General features: G+C 40.4%; 5 protein-coding genes across 7 annotated transcripts; 1 reads left to right on the plus strand and 4 right to left on the minus strand.

Annotated features, from left to right (window-relative positions):
• Nucleotides 1-726: 726 nt before the first annotated feature.
• Nucleotides 727-2,959, minus strand: LOC112189009 (F-box protein At5g07610). Of its 2 annotated transcripts, none has more exons than XM_024328264.2 (2): nt 2,805-2,959; nt 727-2,145 (listed from the first exon to the last, which is right to left on the minus strand). In XM_024328264.2, the coding sequence occupies exon 2, from the start codon at nt 2,110-2,112 to the stop codon at nt 1,024-1,026; it is 1,089 nt and encodes a 362-aa protein (XP_024184032.1). In that variant the 5' UTR covers nt 2,113-2,145; nt 2,805-2,959; the 3' UTR covers nt 727-1,023. The 2 variants fall into 2 exon arrangements, with proteins under 2 accessions (XP_024184032.1, XP_024184033.1); XM_024328265.2 differs by having other exon boundaries at nt 2,744-2,878.
• A 2,737-nt stretch (nt 2,960-5,696) lies between these two features.
• LOC112188808 lies at nt 5,697-6,689 on the minus strand. The gene has a single exon (XM_024328014.2). The coding sequence runs from the start codon at nt 6,436-6,438 to the stop codon at nt 5,950-5,952; it is 489 nt and encodes a 162-aa protein (XP_024183782.1). The 5' UTR covers nt 6,439-6,689; the 3' UTR covers nt 5,697-5,949.
• Nucleotides 6,690-8,110: 1,421 nt separating this feature from the next.
• Nucleotides 8,111-9,625, plus strand: LOC112189325 (WAT1-related protein At2g39510). The gene is made up of 5 exons (XM_024328628.2): nt 8,111-8,375; nt 8,455-8,571; nt 8,646-8,892; nt 9,043-9,204; nt 9,410-9,625. The coding sequence occupies exons 1-5, from the start codon at nt 8,125-8,127 to the stop codon at nt 9,560-9,562; spliced, it is 930 nt and encodes a 309-aa protein (XP_024184396.1). The 5' UTR covers nt 8,111-8,124; the 3' UTR covers nt 9,563-9,625.
• A 687-nt stretch (nt 9,626-10,312) lies between these two features.
• LOC112189324 (acidic leucine-rich nuclear phosphoprotein 32-related protein) lies at nt 10,313-13,707 on the minus strand. Its single transcript, XM_024328627.2, has 2 exons — nt 12,246-13,707; nt 10,313-11,070 (listed from the first exon to the last, which is right to left on the minus strand). The coding sequence occupies exons 1-2, from the start codon at nt 13,371-13,373 to the stop codon at nt 10,792-10,794; spliced, it is 1,407 nt and encodes a 468-aa protein (XP_024184395.1). The 5' UTR covers nt 13,374-13,707; the 3' UTR covers nt 10,313-10,791.
• Nucleotides 13,445-17,225, minus strand: LOC112189323 (plant-specific TFIIB-related protein 1). Of its 2 annotated transcripts, XM_024328626.2 has the most exons (5): nt 16,543-17,225; nt 16,073-16,231; nt 14,251-15,161; nt 14,063-14,152; nt 13,445-13,984 (listed from the first exon to the last, which is right to left on the minus strand). In XM_024328626.2, the coding sequence occupies exons 1-3, from the start codon at nt 17,119-17,121 to the stop codon at nt 14,361-14,363; spliced, it is 1,539 nt and encodes a 512-aa protein (XP_024184394.1). In that variant the 5' UTR covers nt 17,122-17,225; the 3' UTR covers nt 13,445-13,984; nt 14,063-14,152; nt 14,251-14,360. The 2 variants fall into 2 exon arrangements, with proteins under 2 accessions (XP_024184394.1, XP_024184393.1); XM_024328625.2 differs by having other exon boundaries at nt 13,445-14,152.
• Between the last annotated feature and the right edge of the window lie 3,515 nt (nt 17,226-20,740).

Below are 20,740 nucleotides of genomic sequence, written 5' to 3' on the forward strand. Positions count from 1 at the left end.
AATTATTTTCTCATGGAAATAAATTGCAAATTCCACCTGGGCACCTCCCCTCAAGAAAAACGAATGCTCAGTCCATTATTCTCAAAACTCATATTTTCCCTAATCTCAATAATTGGAGACAAATTTGCTGCCCACCTAGAGTTAGGGTGGACATATGCCCATTATCTGACAGATTGACACGTATCACATGAAATAACTGTCTGAAAGATTGACACATATCACAAACTTAGGGTTCTAATTACCATCAATCTAATTTTTAGAGTTACTAACTCATTCATTTTCGTAGTGTTAGTTAATGCAAAAGGATTTCACAAAGCTAAAGTCTCTAGCTCTATTTCAATAAGTAAACATGTCAGTAGTAAGTAATGAAGTGAAAACTGAATTGCTGAAACTCTTCATCCATGAATGACCAGCGTTTGCTTAATATGAGTTCATTTCACAGTTCAAGACTCAAAGGGAAAAAATGTGTATAAAGGTGACCAAGAGTATCAACTTTATATGGCCGAAGAGTTTCAGGAAAAAGGAAACCTTTAAAGCTCGATCAAGTTCATTCATTGAAGATGCCACTCCAATATATATGATAAACCATGTGTTTTCGACAACCAAAGAGGTAAGCACAATAGAAATGAACAACCTAGCTTGTCCTCAATCACTATAAGGATCATTCAAGAACACTTTAAAACGGGCCAAGAACACCTGCGATCAGCACAAATGAACAGCAGTGGGTGTGTTCAGTTAGATTTAAAGTAGAATATTAAAGATCCACAGCCATCGTAGCTACATTACTGGTTTAAAAACTCCTGTGAACTGAATCCCAATATACAATATATCAAGCACCAGGTCCTCAAAATGCCAAATAAGCAGTTGACTACTAACTCATGGGCATTTAGATAGCCAAACACAGGACAAATAAAAGCATAACTAGAAACTGAAGCAATTAGTTCAAATCATAACCACCACGGACACTAACAACTTCCAGATTGCACAATGGCAAAATTGGACAATAGAATCATCAAGAAGCAACTAAATCTCCACGAGGCTGTTCACATGAGGAACAAATGTCCCATGGTAAAGCTCATCACCTATGTACAGAGTCTCTTTAGTCCGCAGGTTGTACGAATGGAGTTTTGAGCCACACCGGTACAATACTAGATTCCCACTTGCAAACAATAAACTACCAGTAGAACTACCAGCCGTTGAAGGTACTGGTGCAGGGGTAAGATTGATTGTAAGTTTCCTTTCCCATGCCTTGACTGAGCTGTGCATCTGCATTGTGTTTGTGTAAGCATTAGACAACACACTTATGGTTACTCCAGTACCCTGAGCCTTGGCCGAACATAGCTTTCCATCAATCACACCCAAGATTGAATCATAATAACCATGGCCATAAAGGAGTTGTGCCCTCTCCATCTTCAGGTCAAAAACAAGAATCCTACCACTTGATGCATACCAATAGATTATGTCATTCACATAAACACCAGATCTTGGCACAACAGATCCACCGCCATAGAAAATCTCACCAGAAATTCTCCAAGACCCCTCCTTGGAGGAATAGATCTCAAATTCATGTCCATTCTCAAAATCCTGTGATGGGAAAGCACAGACCAGCTTGTACTCGGCCACAAAACTGAGCAAAGACGGCTCAAAGATGAGAACTAGAGCAGGGTCAGATCCATGGTCAGCATTTGGTTTAGGAAGTTTTTTCCACTGCTTAGTAACCGGATTGCAGATGTAGTAAGCCTTATAGCCTTCACGTCCCTGGCAGCAAAGTAGTCCATTGGAAGAAGCCCTTATGTCAACTGGCTCAGGTAAAAACTTCAGCGACGGGTCTGGAACACCATAGGCCATGGAATCAATAGAGATAAATGAAGGTACGGTTGATGCGGAAACAAGAAAGAAGCCCGAGACATCAGAAAAGCTAGTTGACTGCTTGTGGGCAAAGAAAGGAGATCTGATCTGGGTCTTCCAGTCCTTACAAACCCCATTGAACCTGAACAGTGATTTGGCGGGGAGGAATGGGAGAGCATGATCCTTGACTATATCCTTGAGGTCCATGTATATCATGCTGTTCTTGTTTGCTACCAACTCCTTTGCCCTCCTTGCTCGATCCATTGCGCTCTCAATTAAACTCCTCTACTGCTTAAACTGCAATGAAACCATCCCACCTTATTAGAGAGTCAAAATTACACTGTTCACCTAAAACACAATTAAGAAAAAGACTCATTTGAACATAGAAGCCATGTTAACTCTTGTCTAATACTCGAAGAAAAAATATATCAAATGTTCTCCATACTCGACAGAACACCGATAGCCTAGCCTAACTCATGGTCAATTTCTAAAACCAGATGAAAAGAAATTGGTAAAATTTCTTGTTAAAAACAACGATGATTGATCACTATTGGCTTGTTTATTCAACAAAAGACAATGCACATTCCGGAATCTCATAGATGCAAAAAATTGCACAAAGAATAACCACACAAAAACAAAAAAAAAAAAAAAAAAAAATTGAATCAGAAAACAAGCCACGGTCCTACCAAAAATTCCTAACCCTTGCAATGTGAATAATCAAGAACACAGAAAAACTCAAATTCACGTCAACCAAAAGAGCAATCAAAACATCCAAGGCCATGCTAATACAATCAATAAGCAAAAAAACAGCGACGATCAGACCTCAAAAACCCTAGAAAAATTCCGCGACGAACAAAATCGAAGCATAGGAGTTGAATCATGATCAAGAGCGTACATTGAAACCGATCGAATCGATGAGAAGAGGAAATCAAAGGGAGTGAGGTGAGAGATCGTACCGATTGGGACTGCGGCGGCGATCGGCGAACCTGAAGAGACGTGATGATCGAGAGAGAGAGAGAGACCCAGCTTGACTATAAGTCCAATGCGCTTTTTGGAATTTTGGAGGATTTTACATCTTCCGCAGAAGATAAGGATTTTAATTACGGAAAAGAATTCCTTTATTGAATTAAATTATTTTAAGAAAAACATAATCCGTATTGATGGAGTGTAAATTATTCTCTATTGGTGGACTTTTCTGTACTGTATTATTTTGCTAGCTTCCTTGTTTGGAAAATGTTTCAATAATTACGTCATAAAGTCCAGGTGCTTGTACATTTGGGGTTACAGAAGGTAATTATTCTAGACTAGATTACAAAGAATTAACCATTGGTTTATGTTAAGTCACACTCATCTTATATGACTACTAGCATTGGCCTACACAGGGTGTGTAGGAAGATTGTTTGTTTTTTCCATTGTTTTTGTTTTTATTTTTGTTTTAAAAGTGTGTGGGGAGGTAGTTAAAAATAATTATTCACTAAAAAAAAAAAAGTAGTTAAAAATAGTGGAGAGTCCCTTTGCACTTTCTACTACATTTAATTTAATTTAATTTAATTTTTATTTTTCATTTTGTTAATTGACTTTATATGACTATGAAGCCTCCAGTGTAGTAGTAGTACTAGCTCTCTTCCAATTTTCTCGTCTAAATCCCCAAGATGAACAGTGAAACCCCTAAGCTAACTAATAGTTTTACTGTTTTGGCCCTGACTCCCGTTATCCGTCTTCATGTTCATCCTGTTGCATGTTTGCCGTTACTTGTTACCTGCTACCCGTTCTCTGTTACTAGTTACCATTCTCCGTTACTCGTGACTCGTTCGCGGTTGTCCGTTACTTAAATTCTTTACCTTAAAATATGTTTATAAGTAAAATCGGAAACACAACTTTCATTTATAATACAAAGAGTTAAGGAAGAATACAATATATAGATAGTAGCACCAGACCAAAGATTGAAAAACAAAAAACCCATCTTTTGATAGTTTCATACAGTACAAATAAGGATACGGAGCTCAAACCCAAAATAAATGAAACATATTTGATTCTAAATTTATGCAAAATTACCAAAATTCTCAATTTTTTTTTTCCAAAAATAATAACAATGGCACTAAGAATCAGATGATTCCAATCACACACAAAGATCATCATCCCCAACCCCAAAAGGGATGCATGAAAAACTCCCAAGTCCGAAACTGGATTTCAATTTGTTCTCAAACCTCTTCACACCTCAATAATCATTGCCAATGGTCCTTCTACTTCGGTGATGCAAGTTTTGAATCCCCAATCCGATAAACCTAAATTCCGGATCTGCGTCTTTCATTTCCTCAATGGAACGACACCCTCCACCTCCACCCACAGCGAATCACTTGCGGCGTTGCTCCGCTTTGCCAAGTCGTAGGTGCTGAACAATACAAGGATATAATTCTCACTGCCCAAGCTAAAGGCTTTGGCCGCTTCGCAATCACCTCTATGGTCCTCTTTACCACATTACTACTAGAACAAGTAATGTTTTCTAATCTAACTTTATATTCTTTAACGCTTAGTTTTAATTCCCACAATAATTTGTTTACTACGTTACTACTTGAGCAAGTAATGTTTTCTATTCTAAATGTATACTCTTTAATACTTAGTTTTAATTCCCGCAATAATTTGAAAATTCTTGTTTTGGGTTTTTGGTAATTAACTGAAACGCATTGTTGCAACTTTTTCTATTATTTGGAATTAGTTTCTTATGCGAAGTTTGTTGAGATAAACTTGACGATTGAACTTGGAATATCGGGGAGCTTTACATCAAGACCATACATTTACACAGCAATGGCTTCCCAGACCCTTTGGTTGTTACCGTCCCATGTGATTCATGGCCTTTCTTGGAGATATCATTGCAGACAAGAGAATCTTTTTAACCAGCAAGGTTTGTTGGTTTTCTTACATCAAATCAATCCATATATTTGATTTTGCTTTCTAAATTGTTTGGTTAGGTTGTTAAAAAATTGGTACTGACCAGATTGGGATGACTGATATCACTATTGCAATATTAGCTAGGTAACATGAATGTTGAAAAAAGTGGGAGAATTGTTTTGATTTATATAAAGAAATAATTATTTATTGATTTTTCAAGAAATCAATTATTGATAATGATATAGCTATGGGCCATTGGCCTTCCCTTGACAACTATGGGGCCAAGTCCCTTCATCTAATTTTTTTTTTTTTGAGTAATAATCTCCAATTCAAACTCTGGATCATCTACGACATACATCATTAGATGATCTTTGTCGGATCAAATATGCTCTTAGTGTAGCTTTTAAAGTTCTATTATTTGATGCCGTAAACATTGGTTCCCACTTCCTTATCTAATTTATAGTCATTTCTTATTTAAAAAAAAAAAACCTCCGAATTATTGAATAACACTAAAGTTGCACCAAAAAAGAAATGAGACAAATCTTGGTCACAAGAACTGGTCCCCCAACTCATGTAATGTGTTAGTTAAGACTCGCAGAGCTGATGGAAATTCAACCACTGATGTATGACTTTTACAGTCATCTCGCGATTTTCCTAACAATCAAACTTCATTAACGCCAAGAAAGCTAAGTCTTATGGTGTCAATGAGAATTGAATTTACATGCCATAAATGTAGTCGAACCAAGTTACCAACTCGTATTTCTTTTCTCAAAGAGAGAGTGCAACTTTGAAGATGCTAACAATCTGATCGTCTTGAGAGTACCTACTACCTTTACCATTTTTCTTCAACTTTGCCGAAGATAAGGTCCAAACTTTAGGAATTAATTAATATCAAATTTCCTTTATTTATATAATTATTGAGGCAATTAGAACATGAACAGGTCAGTCAATTTAGGATTTGCATCAAATATTTACTAGCATATCGAAGCCATGTATATAGCTAGAAAACCAAATCAGGCAGGCAGACCACAATAAAACTCAAGGAACAACATTTGAATAGTAGGACTAGAGCTTCTTAACATTCTCATTGTATTACAAAACCTATACATGACTATAGTAGAATACTTTAAATCCAGGACAGACCAAGCTTGGCCACAAACAGAAGATAGAATAGTACTGGCCCAAAATCTCACATTATCATCATCTTCATCCTCATCCAAAGCACTGATCAGTTGGGAGGGGTCCTGGAATGGAGCCCTGCTGAACAAACTGGATCCCAAACACGACCAAAATGGCAAGCAAAGACAAGTAAGACAGACCCTCAACAGCACCAAGCAACCCAAATGGTCCATTGGGCAGACCCGAGCCTGTTTTGGTCTTGGTGTACAAAGACCAACCCACTATTCCCAGCACAGCTAGGTAGCTGACACCTTCAAGTGCACCGATGGATCCACCGGGTCCGGGAGGCAGGCCACACCCGGTGGTCTTGAGAGTGTAGAGGGACCAACCAATCACCGGGTTGGAGACTAAGCCGCCGGCTATGGCTATTTTCTCTATGGTGGTGCTGCTGGTTTCTTCGCTGGTTTGCTTGGCCATGGATAAGACCTTGAGTTGGGTTTGAAATCTGGTTGTGTTTGTTCTAAATGTGAGACCATTTGGGTGTGACAATAGAGGAGTGGATGCTGGTGTAAGAAGCAACATTTTTGAGGTTAGAGAGATGCAAAGAGTCTGAGAGGGAGCTGCTGGTTAGCCTAGTTTGCTGAACTCACTCTGCTCTTTAATACCTTATCCAACAAAGCCATTGGTCACATACTGGTTTGATATATTTACCAAACACCCAGGGATGCGACTCAATTTAAGACCAACAAGGATTTTATCTAATTGTAGTTGCATGATGTGAATTCAGAATGAAATTTATCCTCAACATGTCATCTCACGTGAGATTTGAGTTGAGAGATGTTGAGTGAACGTCAACTGCTTATGTTGAAGACCTTGTGCCCTACCATATACAAGTATGGATTGATCGTAACCGACTTACAAGGGGTAGAGATGTTTAGCCAGAGAAGATTATAAAAATCAACTCACAAATTGTAAATATCAGCTGTTTTTGTATGTTACTTTTTTTGAAGGAGTGCAATAGCATTCTGATTATGGAGAGGAAGTTCAACTTGATTCGCAAACAAATACTCTACTATTAAAATTATAAATTTTCAAGCCTTGTTGTTTAAGGAAAATACGGGCTCAATGATCCAATAGTCAACTCATCTCTTTATGAGTTTGTTGTTGTTATTTTGTTTAAGTTTGATTCATTTTAAAATCATGTAATGCTGGACTTGATACATGTTTTTTGTTGGAGTTCCCTCCTCATTTAAAACTCCTATTAGTTACATGTTTGGTCTGTCACAAAATCCAAGTTGGACTTAGCCCTATGTCTTGGAGAAAAGAAAAGAAGTCGTTTCAGTTTTCCTAAGAGTTGAGAAGAGTGCAGTTGGTATTGGAAACAATAATAGTCATTGTTTCTTGGTGATCCCTTCGTATTCTCTAGAAGGAGCTGGAGAGAGTGTGAGATCTGTATAAGGAGAGAAAAAGAGAAATAAATCCTTCTTGTACAGCCTATTGTGTATGTTAACCAAGAGTGATTCTTGAGATTTATTCCTCTAGTGATCTAGAGAGATTGGAGATTGTAATTCCTTTCTATAGTTGAAGTTTTCGGAAATCGTCCTGTAGTTTTTCCCTTCACATTGGAGGGTTTTCACGTTAAAATTGTTAGTGTCTTTGTTGCTATTTTAATTCTCTCATTTGTTGTGTGCTTGCTGGTTTAGAAGCTTTTGTGGTTTGTGTTTGCTGCATAATCATCTTATTATCTCAACATTTTTAATATATCAATTTGATTGATAAAAGAAAAAAGAGTAATTCAATGTACTCCGATTGTATTTGTTACGCTTTGACAAAAGATGAAAAAGATCTCAACTAAATCGAATGAAAATTTCTTTTTAACTTTGTTTTAGAGAGAAAAAGAAAATTTTTTGTCTGCCTCCTGGTCTCAGAGGCTAGAATCAGCTGGCAAGGGGCCGATAGTAGAGGGGGTTGCGGAAAGCTGCTTTGCTTTGAGGCGCTTTTGAGGCAAAGCCGTCGACTTAGTTCTGTTTCTGCTCTCTTTGAATGCATGTAACCGAAAAACCACATGTACAAAGCGTAGAAGTAAATAATTGTCCTACTTTCGTCGGTATCTTATGAGTTCAACTCCTAATTGAATTAAACCTCAGAATTTCCAGCTATGTTTACTCTTCTAGCTACTAATATCCTCTTTCGTCCTCTTCTATATAAATCAAGTTTTGCTAGGCTAAGGCAGCAAGGGCTTGACAACAATACATAGATGCAGTAAAAATGTTTATGGGGTTGATCCGCCGGGCAAAACTTGTGTTAGCTGTGATTTTGGTGCAGCTCGGGTATGCTGGGCTTTCGATAATCTCAATGTTTGCTCTAAAGAAGGGAATGAGTCCTTACACATTCATCGTGTACCGAATGGCCATTGCCACTATTGTTCTAACTCCATTTGCATTCATTTTGGAGAGGAATTCAAGACCTCAGATGACTTGGTCCATCACTGCAAAGATAATGTTGCTGAGCCTTTTCGAGTAAGAATCCAAATAGGATAATCTAATTCATTTGTTCAACTTATGATGTATTCTGATTTTATCTATTTATGCATTGCAGCCCTGTGCTTGACCAGAACCTGTACTACATGGGAATGAAGAATTCGAGTGCAACGTTCACTTCTGCAATGTGCAATATGCTGCCTGCTTTTGCATTTTGTCTAGCCTGGATTTTTAGGTATAACTCATAATAATACATACTCATGCCCTTGGTCACACACTGATTTACAGAGACATCACATTGATTTGTAGGTTTGAGAAGGTTAGCCTTAAGAAACTGCACAGCATAGCAAAGGTGATGGGGACGGTCATCACAGTCGGGGGAGCAACTATCTTGACTCTAGTTAGAGGTCCCTCTTTGTGTCTACCATGGGCCAATGAAGAAGAAATAAATCCTCAACAATCTGCGCAATACTATTCGGGTCAGAGAGACCTTGTGAAGGGAGCTCTATTTATCTCAGGAGCTTGCTTCTGCTGGTCTTGGTTTGTCATTTTGCAAGTATCGGTCTCTCAAATCACTTCATTGTACTTATACTGCTTATTTGGAAATGGTCCTAAACTTCTAACGATTTGAATTTGATTACAGCATGAAAAAAAAAGAGTAAAACATAATTATATGTAATGGTGAATTTGGATTTTGTCTACACAGGCAATTATCTTAAGATCCTACCCTTGTCAGCTCTCTCTCACAGCAATGATATGCTTTTGGGGTATGGTGGAAGGAGCAATACTGGCTTTTGTAGTTGAAAGGGGACATAGTGGAGTTTGGTCCATACAATTCAACATCAAACTTGTAGCAGCATTTTATGGGGTAGGTAATCCCAAAAGTTTCAATTGTATGTTTAAATAGGTAAATATTTGTACTATAATAACTGGATTTGAAACGACGCCCTTGCTAGAGGGCCCAAAACGAGTCTGGCGTCTTAGATCTCTTGGCTATCCCAAGTACTTGCATAATTGGAATTAACACTGCAATCCCAGTTTAATGAACTTTGTATTAATATTTTATACTGCAGGCAATGCAATCTGTTGTTGCTTATTATGTGATGGGAATGGTAGTGAAGGAAAAGGGACCTGTTTTTTACTCGGCTTTTAATCCCGTGGCCACAGTAATGGTTGCAATCCTGGGTTCCTTTGTTTTAGCAGAACAATTGTACCTTGGGAGGTAGGCTCACATGTATTGATTTCTCTTTGATTGATTCATCCATGCCTATATATGCATGACAGTTGATTGACTAGTCTCTTTCACTCTTGTTTGTAGTGTTATCGGAGTTGCTGTAATCATCATTGGTCTGTATCTCATTCTCTGGGGAAAAGCAAAGGACCAGTCTCCTCCATCACAGTGCCTGAATTATCGATGAAGTAGCACCATATAGATGATCATCAACAGTGTTAAGAGATTCCATGTCACTTGAAGCATATGGTTGATCCTTCAAAATTGTGGCAAACTAGTTTTTAGTCTTTTTCTTTTCTTTTTCCTTCTTATTTTGAAGTGAAAGGATCACCTTTGTTCTGATTAAATATTCATCTCAGCTAGCCTGAAGTATTAACTATGTTTAGCAAAATCAGGACTAGCTGGAGCTTCCGGCTTCTATTACCTACCGAGGGCTACACTATAGTCGTACAACTATTTGCGATCCAACCAATAGAATCCAACCACCTCAGCTTCTGGGCAACACTAGGGTACATATACAAACACAATAAGAACCAAGTGCATCTCATTTGGTGTGACCGCGTCCCCTTTTCCTTTGGCTTTGTTAAAGATGGGAACACTTGAATCATTAGGTCCCATGTCACATGTCTTTACCTCACAAATCACTTGCCACCTGGTAAATAAACATACAAAATTTACACGTCACCACCTGCCCAACATATAAAATAAAGTAGTGAAGCACATAAAGAAAGACCCAGAAGCCAACTTGATTGAATGGAACATCATTCATTCATAAAAACTATCTACAAGGCGTTTTACATAATCCCCTTTTTCTCCAACAAAAAAAAAAAAAGACCTGGTTGGACAAACATAACCAAAAACAAGAAGAATTTGAGTTCTGAATTTTCCCTCCATATACTGAAACTGACTCCTTCCGAACTAGGACCGCCAATAACTGCCATTTGAATCACCACACTGTAACGGCTATACGTAAGGGGGGATCAAAACACCAACGACTTTTTGAAAATTCAAAAGCTCCATTGCATCCAAGGACGCAACGACTCTTTCCTTAACACACCATAATCATATATTATGTTTGTCCAAGAAGATCCATGAAAATAACTAACCGGTCTCTCTCTCTAACCCACCAACCAATCTAATCTAAATCTGAGTTTCTTCTCTGTTTCCAAGCTAAGAAAAAAGGCATCAAGAACACATAAACATTTGGCAGGGATCCACTGAGCGTCAACGGTGCTTCTTCGAAGACTTGCTGTACTCAACCACATCATCATCTTCCTCGTCATCCTCACCATTGTCATCTGAATCTGCAGCTTCATCTCTTTTTCTCTTCATCTGTGAAGAAGACGAGGGAGGCAGAACCTGAACTTCATCGTCATCATCCTCTTCGACTTCCTCCTCATCTTCTTCACCATCCCCTTCTGCGTCCATGTCACTGACGCCAGCATCTTCTTCCTCAGCCTGTGCCACTGGTTGCACTAAGTAACCTCCACCATAGTCTTCCTCCTGCAATCCAATTCATATTTCTGTTAGCTCATAAATTTAGCAATGATAATAAGAAAAACATAAGGTGGACCAATTAATATGGACTGAAATTCAGTATAAATGCACATCCAGGAAAATAGGATCCAAAATTTTAAAACAAAGGGAAACATCAAATTGATATCAAAGGATTCATCAGAAGAACAGCACTACTGATCCTTGTGAAACTAACTAGCACGGTCCGACTTTAAAAAGTTTCCATATCAAAGATAAGCTTTTACTGAGCAGAACTTCCTCAAATTCAGGCACCGGCATTACAGCAATCAGAGCAGAATAACATGGATTATTACTAGTTTCTCTGTCAACTTATTACCATGACATATGCAATTATAACAGACACAAGTCATATCAGAAAACAAAAGAAATCAGAAAGAAAATATAAGAAATAAAAAAGGGGACTTGAGATATTTATCACTATCAACAAGAAAAAATCTATGGAATTTTCTATAGCATATGTATGCCTCGAACTAAAACCAAAAGAAATAAAAAAGGGAACTTTGGATTAATCCCTATCAAAAAGAAAAAGTCTATGGAATTTTCTATAGAATATGTGTGCTCTGAAGATTCAAAAAACATACATCAAAAGTCATATTCAGTACACTGACATTACATGAAATCAGCTGGGCCTAAAAAAAAAAAAAAATTTCTTTCTGACAAAAAAAAAGGAGAGCGGCATTAATACAAAATCAAAGAGGGGTTTAAAGGAAAAACATTTGCCCCACATTTTAAAAAGAGTCAGGCATTTATCACAAAAAAAATGTTTTCCAATATGCTTTAAACTCCCCTAGTGTTGGAGACTTGCGAAAACAAAAATTTCACATTCAAAAAGACTAGAAAATTAAAAAGCAAAACCAAATTCACCAGGAATTAAGCAGAGCAGCCTACGACTTTGGCTCAGAGCAGAAAATCTAAAGAAAATATACAAGCAAATATATCAAGCAACCAATTTCACCCAACGTGAAGCAGATATTGCATGACAATCTTATCATTAGTTCAGGAGAAATGTCTCTCATTCTCTGCAGGGCACTAAACGAACATTAGTTTAAAAATCAATAGGGAGTAAAAATATGCAAAAATAAAATCATAGCAATTTATAAATACAAATCAGGCACAATAATATAAAGATAAGGAGCTCTCACCTCTTCCTCGCCATCTTCATCTTCAACTTCAACTTCAAGCGGTCCCTCTTCTTCAACACCCAGCTCCTCCTCCCCGGTCTCTCCATTATCATCTTCATCTCCATCATCCTCTCCTTGCTCATGGCCATCAATCTCTCCCTCTGTGCTTGTTAACCTTCCTGTACTCTCTGGCTCTGCCAAATCCCCCTCATCATTGTCCACTTCCTCCTCCTCATCTTCTTCATCGTCGTCGTCATCGTCATCATCCTCCTCATCATACTCAACCCCATCTTCCTCATCATCACTATCCTCAATCTCATGCACCTCCACCACCTCATCATCCTCACTATCCTCCTCGTCTATCTCCTCCGCAGAGTAGTTCTCATCATCATCATCCTCCTCATCCTCTCCTCCATTCTCTCCGGCCACGGGAGCAACCCGGAACCCGTTGTCTGTCGGGTGATTCTGTCCATTCACCCTAGTGGCAGTCAAAGTCTCCTCCTCATCGGCGTCACTCTCATCATCCTCATCAACATCCACAACCCCTTCAGCCGCCTCAGTGTGCCCATTACTCATCCTAGAAGGCCGATCCTCACCATCGATTTCCCCGCTCCCAGGGTCATCCTCATCCTCCTCATCCTCCTCCTCCTCATCCTCGCTCTCCGGCGGTTCGTTCTCCTCCGCATCCATCTTATCCAAATACTTCAACGACCTAATCAACCCGAAAACCCTAGATCGGTAATCCTTGACACGCGTCACCGGACACTCATACAGATCAAGCGAGGTCAGCTTCAGCTGCGCCAGCGGGGCAAGATCTTCAATATACTGAATCCGGTTGTTGGACAGGTCCAGGTCTCTCAGCGAGTCCAGCCCGGCCTCTACCAGAAATTCAAGCCCTCCTGCGATTCGATTGTCGGAGAGAATCAGGGAGTGGAGGCTTCGGAGCCTCGGGAACTGCTCCAGGGACGAAACGCCGACGTTTGCAATCGAGAGATGCTGAAGGTTCTGGAACTTCTCTAGAAGACCCGGAGGGGGTAGCCGGCCCTGGACACACTTCACCGCACCATCTAGAGTCAGGGTTCGAGCCGACGCGTGGTCTGTCTCGCCGTCCAGCGCTGTCTCAATGGCTCGCTCCCAGATCTCATCCATCAAATACCCCACGGTTTCTTATCTCATACAAAATAATTTCACAATCTCACCTCTATTTTTTCAACAAATCAAATAGATTCACAACAAAACCAAACCTCACAGAAAGACTCTGAACCCTAGTTTTAGCCCCAAAATCCTAATTGAAAGATCAAAACGACACCGAATTGAAACCCCCCCCTCTCTTTCTGTAAAACCCTAATTTTTGAGATGTACGGACTCTCTTCTGCAAGCTGGAGATGGAGATGCTTCAGGAGCAAATAGCAAAAGGAAGAGAGGCAAAAAAGGGCCCTAAATTTTTTTTTGTTTTCCTCCTCCTTCCCCTCTTTCTAATTTTCTCTCTCCTCTTCGTATTGGGCGAGTGGGCGAGTCGGGATAAACCTCTAAGAGAAGGGGGCTCGCGTGGCTAGGGTTCGGGGAGCTGAACCTACCTAGACAATTAGCATTATTGCGCCATTATGAACCGTCGGATTAGGAAGGCGTGGATCGATGACGTGGATGTATTCGACGGTCCACATTGCAGCTTGTTGTGTTTGTTTGTAGAGGAAGAGAGAGAGAGAGCGGGGGGGAGGTTAGGAGAGAGAAGATTTCGGACGCGCATGAAAGACACGTCACTGTGGTGTAAATATCGGGAAGAATTAAATATATGCCCTTGTGATTTGAAATAATTACGAGATTGCCATGATGCTTACCTTATGCATTATGCATGACAGCATGACGGACGATCCATGACTACGACACTATTTTGGTGGTAGCATCTTTCAGACGACGCGCCGTTGTTTCTGACCAAAAACCAAGGAAGAAAAAAAGGTCAGCAATGCTCTTCACTGTTATACTGCGTGAGCACCATAATTAAGATGAGACTTAAGGATGAAATTACCAAGTAGTGCTTGGATTTGGCACCGAATTACGGAAAAATTTAATTGATCATGAAGCTAATAATGTGTCACGTCCTAGGCTTATATACAACATAAGAATCACTTGTACCACTCAGGCATCCCCACTCTGTTTGGAATTTTCACTTCCATTTTGACCCCTGCTACCTCTGAGCTCAGTATAACCTGGTCCAAGCTTTGGAGGAAGCGAATATTGAACATTTGGAGAGGAACCTGAGGAAGGTGGGTATCGAAACTGCCTGGCAAGTGAACTCGAACTTGAAGTTGGATTTCGATTACCAGTAGAACCCTTGGTGTCCTTGTCCAACTTGTGCTCGAGGTGTTGGTTACACTGTGGCGTATCCATGTCCATTGCTACGGCAATATTCTGTGACTTCAGTACTGCTGCACTTCCAGAAGTACCAAATGGAACCTGGGATTGCCACAAAAGTGTTGAAAGGTTCACCACTGTTGACTGTGCAACTCGAGAATTAACTCTACTGTCAAAATCCTCTTCTTCGGTTGGCTCAACGTTCATATCTAATCCCTCTGGTTTGTCAGGTTTTATCTCCGGCTGCCTCTCTCTGTTCAAAAAAACTGGTAGTTCAGGTAAATCAGCTTTCGGTGCTGAAGATCGTCCTGAAGCGATTACAGTAGTAGGAAATGCTCTTTCTGGAGGAACAGCCGGAGTATAATTAGATGGGAGTAAATCATCCCAATTTTCCAAGAGTTCCTTGTAGACTTTCCGGAGAGTGACTTCGGTAAGACCAGTCACCTTACAAATCTCTGCCTGAGTTTTTCGCTTGTCTTCAAGCTGGCAGGCTAAATATATAGCAGCCGCAGAGATGCTAATGGGGTTTCTGCGAGTGCAGAAGCATTTGTTGATAACAACCTCTCCAATATGAGTTGCCAGTTTCTACAAAAAGAATGTGAATTATAAGATAACAATTCACTCGGTCTAATATTAAGTCGAAGTTCAGCACTATTAACATACATCACAACTTAAGTCACCAAGCCAAGCTAATTTCTGTGAGGAATACAATCCTCTAAACCTTATTCCATATACTGAATTTGAGGATATTGCAAGATGACAGTAAAGCAATTAAGAAACTCATCAAACACATTCTGAAGGTGATTAAGAAACTAAAATGTCATTTCCAGGGTTTATTAAACTATGCTTTCATTCTCAACAAATAACTGTTTTACCGCTTTCATTAGAACTTAGCAAAAATTGTGCTTGACCAAATGTGAGATAATTATGGTCATAATTGATCAAGACGACAATTCGGTCATGTAAAGTTACATTGAAGCTCAGACTTAAGTCACTGAGTGAAACCAAAAACATGTGAGGATTACAAGCTCACTCCATACACTGAGAGATGTCATATGCCAGTAAAGCCAATAAGAGACTCATCAAACACATTGTGAAGGTGGTTAAGACTTAAGAAACTAGTATGTGAATTTCAGGGTTCATTAAAATTGTGCTTTCTTTCTTAACCAAAAGAAATTGCGCTTTCACTCACTTTCAATAAGATGAAACTAACAAACTGTAATTAGAATCTAGCATACATTGTGCTTCACCAGTTGTGAAATCATTTCACTTTGAGAACACAGTTCCCAAACTACTCATTCTAGTCTGGAACATATACAAAAAACTATAATCACTGCATTTTCCCAAATTTTCCCCATGTCATATCTCTTTGCTTCAACAACCATCTAACAAAATAAGATCAAGGCTTTTTCCGGCAGCAGACTCATATCAAATAATGTATATCAGGTTATCAGTGCTCAGTTCAAGTACCAAATTCTGGACCGAAATAAAAATACCTGAGCAGACGTATTTAGCTGGAGGAGAGTGCAAAACCTCGGCATATGGACCGATATGGAATTGCTGTTGATAGGCTGACTTAGTTGAAGCGCTTCTCCAAGTATCTTGATGTACTTACCAATTTCCTTCTGCGCTACATTAGCTGCAATTGAGATCTCCTGCATTATAGAATCAAACGCCAAATCATGACTAGAAACCACAAAACTCGAACTCATTATTAAGAACTTAATGAGTAACAGAAATGGCTGCAACTGAAACTCCATGATTCACATCAATAAATCTTCTACTAATAATACAAAAGTTGTCCTAGTAATTTACCAAAAACAGTACTACTAGTGCTACATTATAAAACAATTCACCAACTTTGAACATCAATTACAATTACAGACCCTATTAGCATTTCATATATGTCTGATTGCAAACTCAGTTAGCATACAATTACCAAAATAGAAAGGTGAGAATTGAGTACCTGAAGGGTTCTGGGTTCTTGGGCCTCCCTAATGGCCTGGACGAGAGCAGCAGTAGCTAGGGCTTCAACGCTCCGATTCCTCAAGCAAGTAGTGGAGCAACAATCCCTGAACAACTGAAACGCGTGGTCCGAAATGTCATAATCCAATCCCAAAATCGAAGCCACGTCGATGATCTGCATATACGCCCTGAGATTGTCGACCACGACGGTGGAGGAGGTGGCGGAGGCGGAGGACAGTTCGAGCACGCGCTCGAGCTCCGCGAGGTGGCCGGAGAAGGAGAGGGAGGAGCGGAGGTAGAGTGGGCTGGGCTCGAGGGACCAGGTGGAGAAGGCGGTGATGAATCCCGTGGGCTCGAACGGGTCTTCGACGTCGTCGCTTTGGGGTGGCGGAGGAGGGGTTGGGAGGTCGGAGGTGACGAGGCAGAGAGGGTTGTCTTGGGCGCGTAGGTGGAAGAGGTGGTGGAATTGGGTTTGGCGCTCTTCCACCACGCGCCCGCAGGAGGTGCACTCCGTGATTGAACGACGGGAGGTCGTTGTCGCACAACGGCCTTGTCCGGCCGAGCAGTACGGGCACTTCATTTTACTTCTCGTTTGCTCGCTACTGCGGCAATCTCTTCTTCAGAAATCAGAATCGTCCCTTATTTTGGGGTCAACTTATATAGCTCCACACTTAAGCATACAATTTCTTGCACCCAAGTGCCATAAATGCTCCGGTCACGGGGTCACTCACTATTCACTGTTTTTTAGTGTTATTTTCACCTTTTGGGTCACGAATACGGTGTATTTCCTTACTTAGGTCACCCGGATCACTTTCTGGGTTACCATAGTGACCTGCACAGTGTATTTTGTAGGGGAGGGCAAAAACCGAACCGGGAGGGCAAAACCGGCCGAACCGGGCCAAAAATATGGTGGCGGTTACCGAACCGGAAAAAGCAGTGCAAAAATATTCAGCTTTCGAACCGGACCGGATTGAACCGGGTCGGAACCGGGTTAATATTCTGAACCGACCGCAAAAAACCGAACCGGCCTATTTATTATATTTATATATATTTTTATTAGTTTTCTTATGTGTCAATTTATGACTGGTGGACATTTGGTTGCACGTAGAACACTTGCACCCGATCATGCCTAAACCTAAATAACCCTAACCAAGTACGATCTCATTCAGTCTCCACTCTTACACTCGGCCTCCCATCTCATTCTCTTTCTCTCTCGACTCCACACCGAGCCCGACTGCGCACCGCCACAACGACCGCCTCAATCTTGTTGCAGAACGCTGCTGGCTGCCCGCCGATCTTCACGCTGAGCCCGATCTTGCTGCAGAACACTGTTGGCTGGCCGTCGATCTTCACGTCGAGCCCGATCTAGCTACAGAACGTTGCTTGCTGCCCGCCGATCTTTACGCCGAGTCTGACCACGCTTATCTTCACATCGATTTGCAGTTTTGTCGCCTCTCTGACATGGACTCGGTAATTCACTTCTCTGTTTTCACTTCGATCTTCATGGACTCTCTATTGTGATAGTATTTCTGTAAAACTTGTGAGGATTCAGATTGAACTTGTGAAACTTTGGATTTTAGGGTTCGGGTTAAAATCTTCATTGTTCATGATTTGATTTAAACTTTCAGATACTTTCTCGTTAACTTGTTGTTAGCTTGGAGTCTGTTGTTAACTTGTTCATGGGAGTCTGTTTTTAACTTGGAGTTTATTGTTAACTTGTTTATTGGACTTTGTCTATCTGTGTGTTTTTATTTTGTAGATTGGTGATGGGATGTCACAGACTCCAACTCAGTCTAGCATCGGAACTACACCAGCTTCGGCTGAAGTCGGACAACTCCTCATGTCTCCTCCTGCCGCTGCAACACCAACTTCTGCAGCAACCGGTGAAGCTGAAGAACTTGGGAAGAGGAAGAACCAGTCAGAAGTCTGGGAGCATTTTGTGAAGCAGAAGAATCCAGATGGTTCGAAGATGGCGAAACCAAGAGCCAAGTGCAAATACTGCCCCCATACCTATGCCTGCGATTCCAAAGCCAACGGGACAACATCGATGAGGACTCACATGCAGTACCAATGCAAGAAGTGTCCGGCTTACATGCCAGCAAAAAGGCAGAAGTTCCTTTCTTTCGATTCTGCTTCCTCAGGTGGTAATTTAGTTGCTTTAGCTTATGATCCCATGAATTGTAGAAGAGCATGTGCTAGGATGATTGTTAGGGACAAATTGCCATTTAGTCATGTAGATGGGGAGGGATTTAAGGAATTCATGAAAATTGCTCAACCAAAATTCACAGTACCTAGCCGTAGGACAATCTGTAGAGATATCTGGGATCTCTATCAGTTTGAGAAGGAGAAGATAAGGGAGTTTGTAGCTAGGAATAATATGAGGGTATCACTTACCACTGATACTTGGACTTCGGTCCAGAATATCAATTATCTTGTCCTCACTGCCCATTTCATAGATGAAACTTGGGTGTTGCACAAAAGAATTATCAATTTCTGTGTTATTCCAAACCATAAGGGAAAGACAATAGGTAAATTGATAGAGTCTTGCTTGATTAATTGGGGTATCGAGAGGGTTTTTAGCATTGTAGTTGATAATGCTTCGAGTAATCAAGTTGCACTTGATTACATGAAGGAGAAGATTGGAAATTGGAAATGTTTAGTGTTAGGTGGGAGTTTTCTGCATGTTAGATGCTGCTACCATGTGTTGAATCTGATTGTGAGGGATGGGATGAAGGAGCTTGATTCCTCCATCGATGCAATTAGGAATGCTGTTAAGTTCATTAGAAGTTCACCTGCTAGACTTGACAAGTTTAGGAAGTGTGCTTCAAGAGAGAAGGTTGAACATAAGGGGGGTATAGTGCCTTTGGATGTCTGCACAAGGTGGAACTCCACCTATTTCATGTTGGACATTGCCGTTAAGTATCGGCAGGCCTTCTCTAGGCTTGAAGACGAGGATCAGCAGTATGAGAACTATTTTCTGGAGAGAGTTGGAGGAAGTAAAAGGGTTGGGCCGCCTAAGAATGAGGATTGGGAGAAAGCTACGAGATTAGTGAAGTTCCTTAAAATCTTTTATGATGCAACCTTGAATTTTAGTGGGACTAAGGTAGTAACTTCAAACCAGCCTATTCAATGGATTTGTACCATAGTCGATGAATTAGAAGAATGTGCAGCTAGTGATGATCCTTTGATGGTTAGCATAGGGTACTCCATGAAGAAGAAATTCGACAAGTATTAGTTGAGGTTAGAGGACATTAACACAGTTTTGTTGCTTGCTGTTGTATTGGATCCAAGATACAAATTATTGTATCTTGAATACTTTTTTCCAAAATTGCATCCGGACAGCAGCATGGTGCAATTTATGGTAGATGAAGTGAAGAGGTTCCTCATGCAGCTATACAACGAGTATCACCAATCAGATCCTGTGGCTGCACAAGCCTCAAATGATCTAGCACAGCCTCATGTTGATGATAGTGCTTTTGCACAAGGAGATGATGACTCACATGCTGCATCACTAAATAAGTTTATGAAGCTTAGGAAGGAGAAACATGTGGTGGAGATCAGGAATGAAGTTGACAAGTATTTGCTTGAAGCTGCGGAGGACCCTGCGAACAAAAACTTTCAGCTTTTAGATTGGTGGAAGGAGAGTGCTGTTAGGTATCCAATTCTGTCCAAGATTGCAAGGGATGTCTTTGCTGTTCCAGCTTCGACAGTGGCTTCAGAGTCTGCATTCAGCCTAGGGAAAAGGGTTGTGGATCCATTTCGAGCATCATTAACTCCAAACATGGTTGAGGGGCTGGTTTGCCTCAACGATTGGTTAAGGGGTGGAACTTTTAATGAATACAAGGAGCCTACTAAGTTGGAGCTGGAGCTTTATGGTGAACTTGAAAAGCTTGAATCAGGTAAATTTGTTATAAAATCCATTTGTTATTTTCTATGTTGTTGAATTTCAAGTGTCAAACTAATAGAAATTTGACAATTTGTTGCTGTTTTGATTGGTAGGGAGTGTCATAACTCAGGTGGACGTTTCTGCACAAGAATGAATGATGCTTTAAAGTAGAGAGATGCATGTTATGCTGCTGTTTTGGTGTTGGCTGCAGATTTGCATATAAGAAGTTTTTATGTTTTCATGAACTATTTTTAAGTTTGAAACTCCTTTGTGAGTTAAATTTGGGTCTGTAATAACTAATGGACTAGCTATC

The sequence above is a fragment of the Rosa chinensis genome, chromosome 2 (assembly GCF_002994745.2).
Source record: "Rosa chinensis cultivar Old Blush chromosome 2, RchiOBHm-V2, whole genome shotgun sequence".
NCBI lineage: Eukaryota > Viridiplantae > Streptophyta > Magnoliopsida > Rosales > Rosaceae > Rosa > Rosa chinensis.